We start from the raw sequence: 12,912 nt of genomic DNA, 5'->3' as shown, positions 1-12,912 counted from the left end.
AAAAAGGTTATAGCTAAGTAACTCAGTGTGGTGCATTCTGACATGCCATTTTTTCACTACGCTCATTGGGCGCATATCTGTCGGGCATGAAAGCCCCTATCTAAACCAAGTGGACTGGATGGTAAACTGGTGTAATAAGAACATTCTCACAAAGAAATGATCTTTGATTTGAAGAGACAGTAATCTGTATGTTCACCAATTGCTGTTCTGGGGGAGGAGGTAGTGAGAAGTCCAGCAGAATGACCCCTTTTATTAGCAAAGTAGAAAAATTACAATTTACAAGCTTAAGAGGCAACTCAGGCTCCTTCTTCAGGCAAAACGGAGGAGGTAGAAATAGTGAATGAATATAAATACAATCTTAACTGGAATACAAATACATAAAAATAGTCCGTCATCGCAATCAGCGCTCATTCCCATAAACTCAGACAATTTCAAGTAGACAAGGACCTCCTGCTGTGCTTTATGATCCAGTCTGGCATCACTTTCAGTTCCATTGCCGGTTAAGTCATCTGACAAACCAAACTTTTTTAAATCCCCATGAGATTACTAAACCTGCAGCTAAAGTTATTGGGGCTGACGATGATAAGACAACGCTAACGAAACTGGAGAATCATCTCAACTGAGGACTGACAGCCATTACGTGCAGCACTCTACTTCAGTGAATCAGGAAGGAGAGTCGCTTTGAAAAACCCACACAAGTCGCTTCAGAAATTCCTTTCTTTCTAATACCATACGACTTTTTAATAAGGAATACTGGAGAATAGAATTACGGTTTGATATGTGTCCTGTGACCATTTTTGTGTAAATACGCACAATCAAGCTGCCTTACCTGTCTCGTCTCTATTTGTTTTGTTTTATTTCTTTCTGTCCGAGCCGAGAAGGTAAATTTCATGTTTTCTTGTGTAAACAGAACTAAATAAAAGAAACCTCGAAGCTTGATTTGGAGCTTTAGACATTTGATATCGACATCCTCAAACTTGATACCAAATTTCAAAAGCGCAACATCAAATTTAAAACTCATGATATTGAAAGAGGGGTTTGGGGAGCATGTGCTGATTACTGCACCTAGCCGCATCCTGCACACGACTAGTCACCAGATTTGGGACACGAGTGCAGCGCAGCGGGTGACACTTCAGCACCACACTGTTTTTTTTTTGTTTTGTTTTTTTTTACGGTGGCTGGACGGCCAATCCTCCCACCAACCCTCAATTTTTCTCAATTGGAGGTTAAAACGGTTTCCATAGATGACAGCCGTACGCATGCGCAGAAGATACTCAGACCATATAATTTCGCGGTCATCTTTTTGAGCGCACGCTAGACCAAAGGACACGCCCATTTTAATCTGGGATGCAGTAACACCCTTTACCCGGAAGTGACGGATTTAGATGCGGGCACCTCGAAGACCTCTTTTGGGCAGAAGCACAGAGGCAGAGTAAGTGTAGCACAGGTGGCAAGCGCTCGACCGCGTTTGCTGACAATCTAAGTGCAAAGGCGACCCGATTCGCTGGCTTATATAACGTCTTCGATGTGTTCAACACTGCATATTTAACGTTGTCTTTGTTGTTGGGTTACTAACGCCAAGGCGAAATGGTGGATGTTTCAGACATAAAATGCAGTTTGGGCTACTAGAAAAACAACCGTTTGCATTTGTGACAACTGAAGGACAGTGGCGTCGTGTTTATCATATTTCGTATTTGGCTAGAGGAGCGTAAAGAGGCAGTCACATATCCCCTCTTCAAAGACTACAAGCCGGTATTTAACTTTCATGTTGTGATTCTCGGTATTTGCTCCAAAGACATCCATTATTCAATCTTTCTTTTTCTGTACACATTGCATTGGGCGAAATGTAAGGGGTGGCCAGGAAGTTCTAGCCAAAAACAGACGCACTGTTATGACTAAAGTAAGTCGCAAATCAAAAGGGCATTTTTCCTCTCAAATGTTTTAATGCCACATCAATACGTTAAGAAGGAATAACTATGAGACGCGGTTATGCAGTATGAGTGCTAATGTATAGGACAGCCTTGGAACCCCGACTGACTGTAAGACGCGGCTTTGGAGATGAAGCGGGTGTTGTCGTTGGATTGTTCTGTAACTCCTTGGGAATATTAAACTACTTATTTTACATTACCTGCAAGGATGGTTTGATCACTGGAACTAACGCGACAAACCTCGCCGTCGAGCCGCCAGCTGTTAAACCCATAGACATATAGAGACAGACGGCGCATTCACTGTGTTGTTCAGTCGACACGATACGTCAGCGCGTCCGCCTTAATGCGAGTGTCAAAAGTGTCATTTAAACTAATAGAGGTAGACGTGAAAACCGGGTTTTCTGATGAAAAAACAATAACGTTTAAAACAGTATCGTTTACATACAACAGATTTTGGCGAATCGTTTAAATGTAACTATTTATATCCATTTATACACTAATAATGGCAATTATTAAATAATAATTATTATTAAATAATTCCTCCCATATAAGTAACATTTCTCGGACTGCCGCCTTCCATCTCCGAAACATTTCTAGACTTCGTCCTGTTCTTACCCAACACAGTACTGCAGTATCGGTTAATGCCCGAGTCACCTCACGTATAGTTTACTGTAATGCTATTCTATCTGACATCCCACACAAACGTATCCATCGCTTACAACTTCTTCAAAATTCTGCTGCCAGGATAATAACCTGCTGTTCTAAATCCACTGAACATATCACACCGATTCTCTCTCAACGACAATGGCTCCCTGTTAACTACAGAATACGATACAAAATACTGGTCTTAACATTTAAAGCTCCTCACACCTCACTGATCTCCTACAGACTGACACTCCTCCCCTCACTCTGATCCTCATCTGCAGCTCCACTTTCTGTACCCCACGTCAGACTCAGTGCTATGGGAGCTCGAGCGTCTCTCCGGGTGCTCCTCAACTCGGGAATTCTCTTCCCTCTCATATCCGTCAGCTCGATTCAATAACACTTTTTCAAACTGGCATACCAATTGTGAATTTTGCATTGTTACTGCCAGTTATCTTTGTTTGTTTGCTATTTATTGCTTTTTGATTTATCATTCTCTTGTTTTAATTTTACTAATGTTGTTTTATCGTAAAGTAACCTCGAGTGCCAAGATTATAAAACGGGATTTTCTAATGACCAAATATAACCAAAACAATTGTTCAGCCTTACTTATGAAATGTAATCCCTCGGGATCTGGTTTGGAGCGTACAGCGGTTTGCACAATCCCAAGCAGCACATGCGTGAGGCGTGTTTATCCATTACAGAACTTCACTCCACAGCACTGCCACTCGCAATATGGCGGCGACGTTGACGTACGATGGTGCTGGTCATGCGGCGTCTAATAATTCTACGTCTATGGTTAAACGTGCGCAGAAGGCAGAGAAAGAGAGACAAGAGAGAGAGAGGGACGACGTGATTGGCCCACTCAGCATCCCCAGTGCGCCCGTCCAATCACATGACTGTACTGACTTCATGGCATGTTGCACCTATGTAAAGAAGACGAAAGCGTCGGAGGCGAGCAAAGAGACGGGGATCAGCGTTTAGTGGTCAGTATTAAAATCCAGTTCTTCGTTGGGGTTTGAGGTCATCTGCTTCAGTAGTCATTTAGTTTGAAAAGAGTCAAATCATGAGGTTCTCATTTGCACAGACTTTTAAGATTTCCAGAAGATATAATGGGTGCCAGCCTTCACTTTGTTTGTCGCTCGTTATTCCATTTATTAACAATCAAAAACTCATTTTATGATCGAAGGATGTGCTCGCTCCGAGTACTTGCTGGCAACAATCACTCAAAATGCTTATAAGTTTTTCCATGTAATGAACTTGGTAAAAAATATATAAATGATGTACAGGTTAACCCCACATCCACATGCACTAAGAAATAATGACATTATATTCCAAAAGTTAACAGTGTGGGAGATTCTGACTAAGAAATGGCTGCCAGTTCATGTGCTCAGACTATTCTGAGCAGTGCCAGGTGCGTGTTGGTATGGTGTCAATTGCCAATAGTTGTATTGTCACATCTGCAAGGTGCTTGATAATATTTATCACAGTAACTTTTTTTTGGAATGACAGTTTTGAAATAGCTGTACACCTATAGTGTTGAATGGAATTTTCAGTGGGGCACCCTTTGGCATTCTTCTTTGTGTGGCTAAAATTCACAAACTGTAGATATCAGAGCTTCCGTAAACTCAAATCCTGACAACTCTCACTGCTTATCCAAATATTTTTTTATTTTTTTTTATTTCAGGTGATTTGCTTCTGGGCATTGTGCCCAGCACTGTTACCAGGTAGTTTTTTCTGCCAGGGTATCTCCTCTGGCGGGGGTTCAAATTCTTGTTGAATGTCTCTGTTGGACATTTTTTGGTTTATTTGTATATTTGACTTGATTTGCATTATTTTTATTCAGTTTTAGCGTATCAGTCTTCATGCCTTTCTTATGTGCCTTGTGGTTTGTGGGTGGGTCACCCAGGGGCCCATCACTACAAGAGGAGGTCTTCAATCAGCCCCCTATAAAGGCAGGGGGCCAACCAACAGTTGTTTGCACTTCACACACATGCACTTGGGAGCAGCGAATTTCTCAATTTTGTGATTTTTTTTCTGTGCCTATTCTGATTTTTGATTTCTAGTTCTGTTTTTGATGTTGTTCTGGTTTCTACACTGGGCCTTTGTTCGCTTGTCTTGTCTTGTGCTTCCTGGAGGCTCCTTTTTGCCTTTTCGTGCTCCACACCGTTTGCTTTTTGTTCAGATTATTCTCATGAGAAATAAAAGATCTTGCGTTTGCCCTTTTGCCTCACTGTGACTATGATAGCCAATTCAGAGAATTTCTTTCTTTTTAAATTTCTTGCTTTTTTGTCATTGTGGTGTTTGTTCACACCATAGTGTTTATTTATTTAATTACATATTTATCCAACTAGGAAACACATCCTGGGGAGCAGACACTAAGACCCTGCGATCAACAGCCATGGCCCTCTGTTATTCAACAGCAGAGTATTGTGCACCAGTGTGGGCTAGGTGAACCCATGCCAACAAGGTTGACCCTGAGCTAAATAGTGCATGCTGAATCATCACCGGCACATTGCGAACAACGAGCCTTCCTGGTTTATACAGACTGGCCGGGATCGCACCTCCCCATATACGATGAAAAAGTAGTTCAAGACTAGGAAGGTTCAAGCAACTGCTGGACTCCGGACACCCACTAAATCGACGACTACCTTCTCGTGGGAGTTTCACCACAGTGTAACCCCTTAATCCAAAGCAGTCCACAAGGTGGCGAGCGACTGACTGTAGCCCTCTCAATGAAGCTCTTCCTACACCTCAAGAACATCTACCCATTGGAACATCCTTCTCTAGGAAAGACTGGGTCAAAGGTGGGCAGAACAAGGGACAACCTGTTGAGATGGGGCCTCACAACAAGCGCTGAATGTCCCTGTGGTGAGCCCACCCACACAATGGACCACATTCTCCATGAATGTTCCCGAGGCCCTACATGTACCGATGAAGAGCTTAAGGATGCTAATGACGTCGCTCTCACCTGGATTTGGCGGTGGTGTGATAAGATATGATGATAATTACATATTTATGTGTTTATTTAAGGAGCTTCTATAAAAAGCCAAATTTCCCCGGGGCAATTAAAGTTCTACCAATATTATTACTAGCTGGGGTTTGACAGCAAATCCTCCCAGTGGGCATTTTTGGACGTTATGTGCTTGGCGACTCTGGACTTTCACAACAGCATCTGTGTGGAATTTACGAGTCAATCCGTGTTCAACTCTCCATACAAGGGGTTGAGGATGGATATCAGGGTAGGAGGGGGCGAGAGAAAGCTGTAAATGTTGGTAAAACTCACCGTTATGTTTTAGGTAGACCCTCTTTGCTCGGAGGACCGTTCGACTCATTGATTGGCCGATGAAACCCTGCGTGTGACAGTAGCGTAGAGTTAGCAACGTCTAGAATGGCATCGACGTCGGGAGAGAGAGTGAAGCAAACGCACAAAGCAAAATACTCTGTGCATATGATTTATTTTTTGTGTATTATTGCTGAATCGGACTCTGATTTATCGAACTCCGATTTTGATGCAAGCGATCTGGAGATCGGAAATGAAAGTCCGGTGCCTGCATCATCTGATCGCAGTGATGGACCCGCTCGTGCAGCTGATGTGCCAATGAAAACGTTTGCCCTGGGAGGACTACACAAACATCGATCAGCGGGAGATGAGCTAACAACTGGACTTCACCAAATGATGCGGCCTGCTGCTGGACTCCACAGATTAGCGGCCACTCGACTACGTCAAGCCGTCGTTTTTTTTTTGTTTGTTTTTTAACCAGAAAGTCCCTTTCAGCTTATGAGTGACGGGACAAACACATATGTAATAAATGTGTGAACACGCATACCGTAGGGGCTCCTGGAACATACAACAGAGCGACATTTGCCATAAATAAGCATTTTATGTTGATTTATTTGTGAAACCATTGCTTTGTGTGCTTTTTAGAAAACAGAGTTTTTTGGGAAAAATATTCAGCCCTGGGACAAAAAGAAGAAAAAAGAATTAGCCCTAAAAGAGTTAATCCCTCCTGTCAGTTTGGTGAATTTGATGTGTGTGACTGTGCCCTACAGTGTGCCAGTGTCACACCCACTTTACACATAGTGGCAACCAGTTCTGCGTCCCCGTGATTAGTTCATGTACTAAGAGATTTAATAAAATTAAAGAAATGGAATCTACTTAACGGTTACTGGCCACTCCTGGCATTATTTTTTTAAATCCTCTCTTTTGTGTTTCTTTTCAGCCATCAATCCCCCACCCACCGTGCCCATACTACTGCAGGGAGATGCCAAGGCTGGTTGAACTGACCCGAGTGTATCGTGGCGTCAGTCGCGTCAGGGCCGTGTGGGGGACGCCACGGGCTTTTAGCACTGGCCGGCTCGCTCTTTCCAACCCTCAGAGGCTGGCACAAGCGAATGAAGTGGCAGCGATGAACGGAGAAACGGTCAGCTTCCCCTTCTCCAGGTCTCTTATCGGCACTTTCTTCCAAGACAGGCCCATCTTGGGAAATCCGTTTCTAGAGGATGTGCCATTGCAGAGTTATCTGAGGAGGCATTTACCTCCGGAGGTGAGTAGCTGCACCGGGGGATGCCATTTGCCCCACAGAGGTTTATAATGGTAAGAATTTTGTGATCCCATTAGTGTTTCTCTATTTTCTAAATTAAGTTGTGATCTCAAAGTCCTACTGTTAGACCAAAAGGATCTCAGTAACCAAATAAGCTTCAAGATTTATATTTCTGCATGTCTTTTTTAGACATATTTTGGTTCATAAAAATGTGTTTAACTTTAGGATAATTTATAATTCACTTAATTCAGACGCTCCCCAGTTGTGTTTTCTGTTTATTAGAGTGAAGTTCTGGGATGGGCGGGGTGGTGGCGCAGTGGGTAGCGCTGCTGCCTCGCAGTTAGGAGACCTGGGTTCGCTTTCTGGGTCTTCCCTGCATGGAGTTTGCATTGTTTACCCCGTGTCTGTGTGAGTTTCCTCCGGGTGCTCCGATTTCCTCCCACAGTCACAGACTGCAGGTTAGGTGCATTGGCGATCTGAAATTGTCCCTAGTGTTTGCTTGGTGTGTGTGTGTGTGTGTGTGTGTGTGTGTGCCCTGCGGTGGGCTGGCGCCCTGCCTGAGGGTTTGTTCCTGCCTTGCACCCTGTGTTAGCTGGAATTGGCTCCAGCAGACCCTGTAGTTAGGATATAGTGGGTTGGATAATGAATGGATTTATTAATTTTATTGCATTCCATACAAATCAATCAAATTTTACATAAAGAAAAGCTGAGTTAAGAGCAAATCGATCTCCACCCCATGATAGTAAGAATTTGACCGAACTCGTGACAATACGTGATTCAGAGATGGTTACCTTCAAAAAAACAAAAACAAATTAACAAACAAACCAAAAACGGCCATCATTCTTCTCTTTTTGGGAGAAAGTAGGGTGAAATGACACCTTTTATTGGCTAACTATGAGTAGGGTGAAATGAGACCTTTTATTTTATTGGCTAACTATTTAGTTAGTAAGTAGCTCAGTACCTGTATCTTTCCCAGAAATGGTTCAAGAGCAAGCTGTTTGACACACTAGGAGGTAACGGGGAGACCCCATAATAAGATCCAAATACCTATGGGCGCCTCTTGTACCGCTAAACATCAAAGTCCTCGAGTCATCCGGAAGGATAATACCAAAGAAGAAAAAAAACACACAATAGGAGAAAATAAGCATTACTGTTCCAAAAAGTGTGATGTCACCCAAGCCAAGGTACTTGTGGAGCCCAAATGAATGTAATTAAAAGGCCAGCAAAATCATTTAGAAAATAATTAAGTTAAGTAAAAATAACTGAACGTAAAACAATGGAAATGAACTAAAAAACAGAAGTAATAAAACAATTTAGAAAATTTAACAAAGCTGCAAAGCACAAAACTGAAGACAGGGACGCAGACCCAGAAAAACCACGAGACGATGAAATTCCTATTTATGTGATACTTCAGTGTAATGACAAGAATGCGGCGAAGTAGCAAAGCTCTACACAAAGACGGTGTTGACAAAGGGAGAATGTTGCGTTATGGCGATCAGTAAACACACAAGAAAAGTACGATGAGCTCGGATTCTCATTTTCTGTTAAATACATTGTAACTGTGTGGTCACTTGGTGGCACAATTGCTCACCTTCTCCCCAACAGACAGGCACACTGGACACAAGTTAAAAGCACTAAGAAGTAATTTAATTTCTTCTTTTTCGGTGTCTCCAAAGCACCCCAGCCCCATTAAACACAAATAAATTCTCAATCCTCTCCTCTACTCCCAGCAAGCTCTGTCACACTCCTTCCCAACTCCGACTCACTTGCTGGGTCTCCACCAGTCCTTTATTTAGTCCTTGACCCGGATGTGCTTCCTTTCTGCTTCCTTTCACATGACTTGCCAGCACTTCTGGGTCAAATTGAGGGCTTGAGTTTTCTTCATGGCCGGAAGTACTTCCTGGATATACAGGAAGCAAAAATCCCCCACTCTCCCTGCAGCATCTCCTGGCGGTACCCACAGTACCCAGCAGGGCTGTGAAGCCGAACTCCATATCCCATGGTGCTCTGCGGGAATCCGGAGCACTGCTATGCTGCAGGGAAATCGCTGTCTATCGTCCTGGGGGAGGCAGTGTCCCAGAGTAGCTACGTTTCCCCAATCCTTCCACTCTTTGGGCGTGATGGCCGGGTTGAGCTGCAGGCCGTCCATCACAACATGAAGATGAGGAGCTAATGCAGAAGTGGACGCTGTTCTAGAAAGCTCGCATTTTAGTTCAAAGCAGATGTTTGTGCAGCTTTATTTCTTCTACAGGTTCTGAATGGAGTGCAGGCCGAGCTGATGAGCTTCGGACAAAGAGTGTGCAACGAGGTTGATGCCCTCGGCCGGCAGTGTGAGGAAAACCCTCCGCGGCTGCAGCAGTACAACTCCTGGGGGCGCAGAGTGGACCACATTGTGACCTGTCCAGCCTGGGGGCAGCTGAAGGACATTTCAGCTGAAGAGGGGCTGGTGGCCACAGGATATGAACGACGATATGGAGAGTGGAGGTAAATGCACCATGAAGATAAACACATGGCCATTTTGCCTGCCGACGTCGAACTCTGTAATGCTTTCTCCCATTTGGTCTGTCGTGATTCTATTCAGTTATGTGACAGAGGGAACATTTTTACTAAATTATTACGTTTGTTTTATTACTATACTAGCCACGACACCAGTCGAAGAGGAGTAATAGAATAATTGAAAAAGTGTGCATGTCACTCACACCGCAAGAGATGCAACCTTTGAGTTCCCAGACTCCCAGTTCTCTAAAAACTGGCTGTGCTTTGCCCTCAGTTTTAGTGGACTTGTGATGGCGGAGTTTGAGCTAATTACGGGTTGTATTGTTCCTTTATGTTTGAATTCACATATCTGTGGTACATTAGATAAAAGCATCTGTGAATTAGCAGCCACAAAAGTGGAGGCAACACAAGTAATGCCCAAGGTGCTGGAACCTTCAATTGTTGGATACCGAGGACTAGCAGAAGTGCAGAGGGACATTAGCAAAGATAATTCTCCTTTTACAGGACAGACAGCTTGAAAGCTATTTTGGTGGGCTACTTGAGGAGCCCCAGTCTGTTGTTTGTACTTAACATTATGATGAAATCTAAAAGCTGCTCCATGTCAGGTTGAACGAGTGAGTCCAGAGTCGGTAGAAGAGTTGGTGTGGAGTCTCCCTGGCATTAACACGATGGGCAGTGTGAGGTGCAGAATTGAGAAACGCCTCCCACCTGGGGGACGAGGTCCAAGTCCTACGCACAAAAGCCCTGATGGACAGCAGAGGACTTGCTCTTAGCATTTAATGTTTTGCTCTCTCCACATTTAGCCTTTGCATTCTGTTGGTTCTGGACAGCCTTGAATTTCAGTCTGTGCAATAAATTCTAAATCACTAGCCACGCTACATGTCAAAGACAGGTAAGCAGAATAGTTTAAAAAATCTTTGCTATCGCTTGTCCTACGTCTACCTTCAGTGCCATCCCTCTGTGTCTGTGCGTTTGAACGTCTGTTCACCGGCACTGTTCCTGTAAGGCCTTTTGTTATTCTAGGCCCCGTCATTGCCACCTGTCTAGTTTTATATTTGCCACCTTTAAAGGCAACGCTCTTGGCGTGTCTCATATTCCTTTACTCCTCCCTCCCCTTCCTTCACGTCACCAAATCCAAACTGGCCAATCAGATTGCTCTGGGCGACCGGACACCAGACCTTTGTGTTTTATTATACAGTAGATGGATTGTGTTTATAGCTCAGGGTCTTACACTTTGATTGTTACGGATTTTGCACCTGAACTTTATGGTTTGTGTTTTTGATGGAGAAAATAAGTTTCCCTTTGCCGTGTCTATCAGTCTGTCTGCTTACTTATGTACCACTTTAAACGTAGCAACTCTCCTGGCACTCCTGAAATGTATGACTTGGTCAGATTAAAACAGTTGTCTCAAACCCCGGTCCCGGAGGGCTGCAGTGGTCTTCATTCTAACCCTTTTCTTAATGAGTGACCTGTTTGTGCTGCTAATTAACTTCTTGGGAATTCATTTTAATTGACTCGTTTTTTTACATCTTGTTCCCCTGAATTTCTCCATCGTTCCTCTGAATTGCTTCTTTTCTTTCCTTAAATGGCACCCAAACAGAAATAAAATGTGAAGTGAGGGAGCCAACAGAAGACCAACTAAGTCAGGGTCTCAAACTCCAACCAATTTCACTCCAACCAGTTGCTTAATGAGGTGCCGATTCTTGTCATTAATTAAACTTGCTCTCTAATTCCATGGCTTGTTGCTGCTCTTGTGGTGCATTAGCAGACATTTCAGAAATTGTCGATTTTCTGTAAGAGCTCTGTGGACTTGAGCAGATCAGCATTCCCGAGACCTTCACCTGTCTTTATTTTCAGATATCGTATGATGGACACCAGTTGTTTTGGTTCATTTTGTATCTCATTTTTGTTTGGCTGCTAATTATGGAAAAAGAAACAATTAAGGGGTCTGAATCTTCAAGAGCAAATCAATGAAAATTAGTTCAAAAGAAGTTAATTAGCAGCAAAAAAACAGGTCACTGATTAAGAAAAGGGTTAGAATGAAAACCACTGCAGCCCTCCAGGACTGGAGTTTGAGGCCACTGCATTAAAACAATGAGGTATCCGAAAACCATTCAGTCCAACCCATTTTTTTTTTGCTCGTTGCAGCCGTCTTCTCCAGATTTCAAAGTTGTACCTGTTTTCACCCTCTGCTGGCCTCTTCACGTGCCCCCTGGCCATGACTGACGGAGCTGCAAAGGTCCTTGAGGTAGGTAGCAAGGAGGCAGCAATGATTTAGATGTAGCTGAACCTGTTGTTAAACCCAGACTGTGGCAGACGGAGGTAAAACAGGGAAGGATGGTACGTATATATGGCGTCTTTTCAGAACAGCCTGATTTTACAAATGTGCAGGGGCTTTCATAGAGATAGAGGTTAGGAGTGGGCGCTGATACAGCACAGTGCCACACCCACCACATGACAAACCACTTTAGGATCCCAGATTAGGACCCGAGTGCAGCCATGCGACTGGTGACACCTCAGCACCACACCAGTTCAGATGGAATGGAACACTGGGAGGTTTGTTATGGTGGCTGGAGTGCCAGTTCTGCCACCAGAGCCCAGGTTTTCCCCTGCAGGTTGGATAGCCCACATGCAGGGCTGGATTCAGATTAATGTCACACCCAGGATGTCCTTTCATAGGTACTGTAAATGGGAAAAAAAAATACAATCTGTTTCTCAAATCCAAATTCAAGTAGCACTCCCCATCATTCAGGAAATCACATTTATTGATGCCTGCTGTGGACCGGCGACCCGTTTAGGGTTTCTCCTGCCTTGCGCCATGTGTTAGCCGGGATTGGCTCCTGCCCGCTCCACCATGTGGTCTGGATTAGAAAATGACATGAAATTGTATCAGTGCCCCATTTTCATCTCGGCTAGCTGATTTTTGACCAAACATTTGAATAACACTCTCAAACCTACTTAACCAACCCACTTCAGGCTAGCAGCCCATCCAGAGTTCATCAGGCCAGAGGCAGGAAACATCTCAGCAAGTTGTTCAGGAATTAGATGGGCCCACTTTCTCTCTTTCTCACAGTCACAAACTTTTCCATGGCGCCAATTTAAAAATGACATATAACCTACTAAACATATCTACGATTGGCTGTAACTTATAATATCATAGTAGAGCTTACCTGATGTGAAGATGCTGCCTGCAGTAGACACTGCTACAAAACAAAAAAGAACAACACTTGGCTACAACAAATGATCTGAACCCAATTCATGGCTCGTTCACCATTAAAGGTGCTATGTAAAGTAAAGTTTGT

General features: G+C 43.6%; 1 protein-coding gene across 3 annotated transcripts in view; it reads left to right on the top strand.

Annotated features, from left to right (window-relative positions):
• Positions 1–1,320: 1,320 nt before the first annotated feature.
• Positions 1,321–12,912, top strand: part of LOC120541031 (acyl-CoA dehydrogenase family member 11-like) — a 35,545-nt gene continuing 23,953 nt past the window's right edge. Inside the window, exons 1-4 of one of the 3 annotated variants that reach the window (XM_039772282.1) lie at positions 1,321–1,432; positions 6,794–7,117; positions 9,366–9,598; positions 11,759–11,858. In XM_039772282.1, the coding sequence (XP_039628216.1) occupies positions 6,836–7,117; positions 9,366–9,598; positions 11,759–11,858 (615 nt within the window). In that variant the 5' untranslated portion in view covers positions 1,321–1,432; positions 6,794–6,835. Of the gene's footprint in view, positions 1,433–3,335; positions 3,557–5,050; positions 5,378–6,793; positions 7,118–9,365; positions 9,599–11,758; positions 11,859–12,912 lie in introns of those variants that run through there. The other 2 variants (XM_039772281.1, XM_039772280.1) reach the window with 2 other exon arrangements.

This window comes from Polypterus senegalus, chromosome 12 (assembly GCF_016835505.1).
Source record: "Polypterus senegalus isolate Bchr_013 chromosome 12, ASM1683550v1, whole genome shotgun sequence".
NCBI lineage: Eukaryota > Metazoa > Chordata > Cladistia > Polypteriformes > Polypteridae > Polypterus > Polypterus senegalus.
This window is presented reverse-complemented; position numbering and strand designations above follow the sequence as displayed.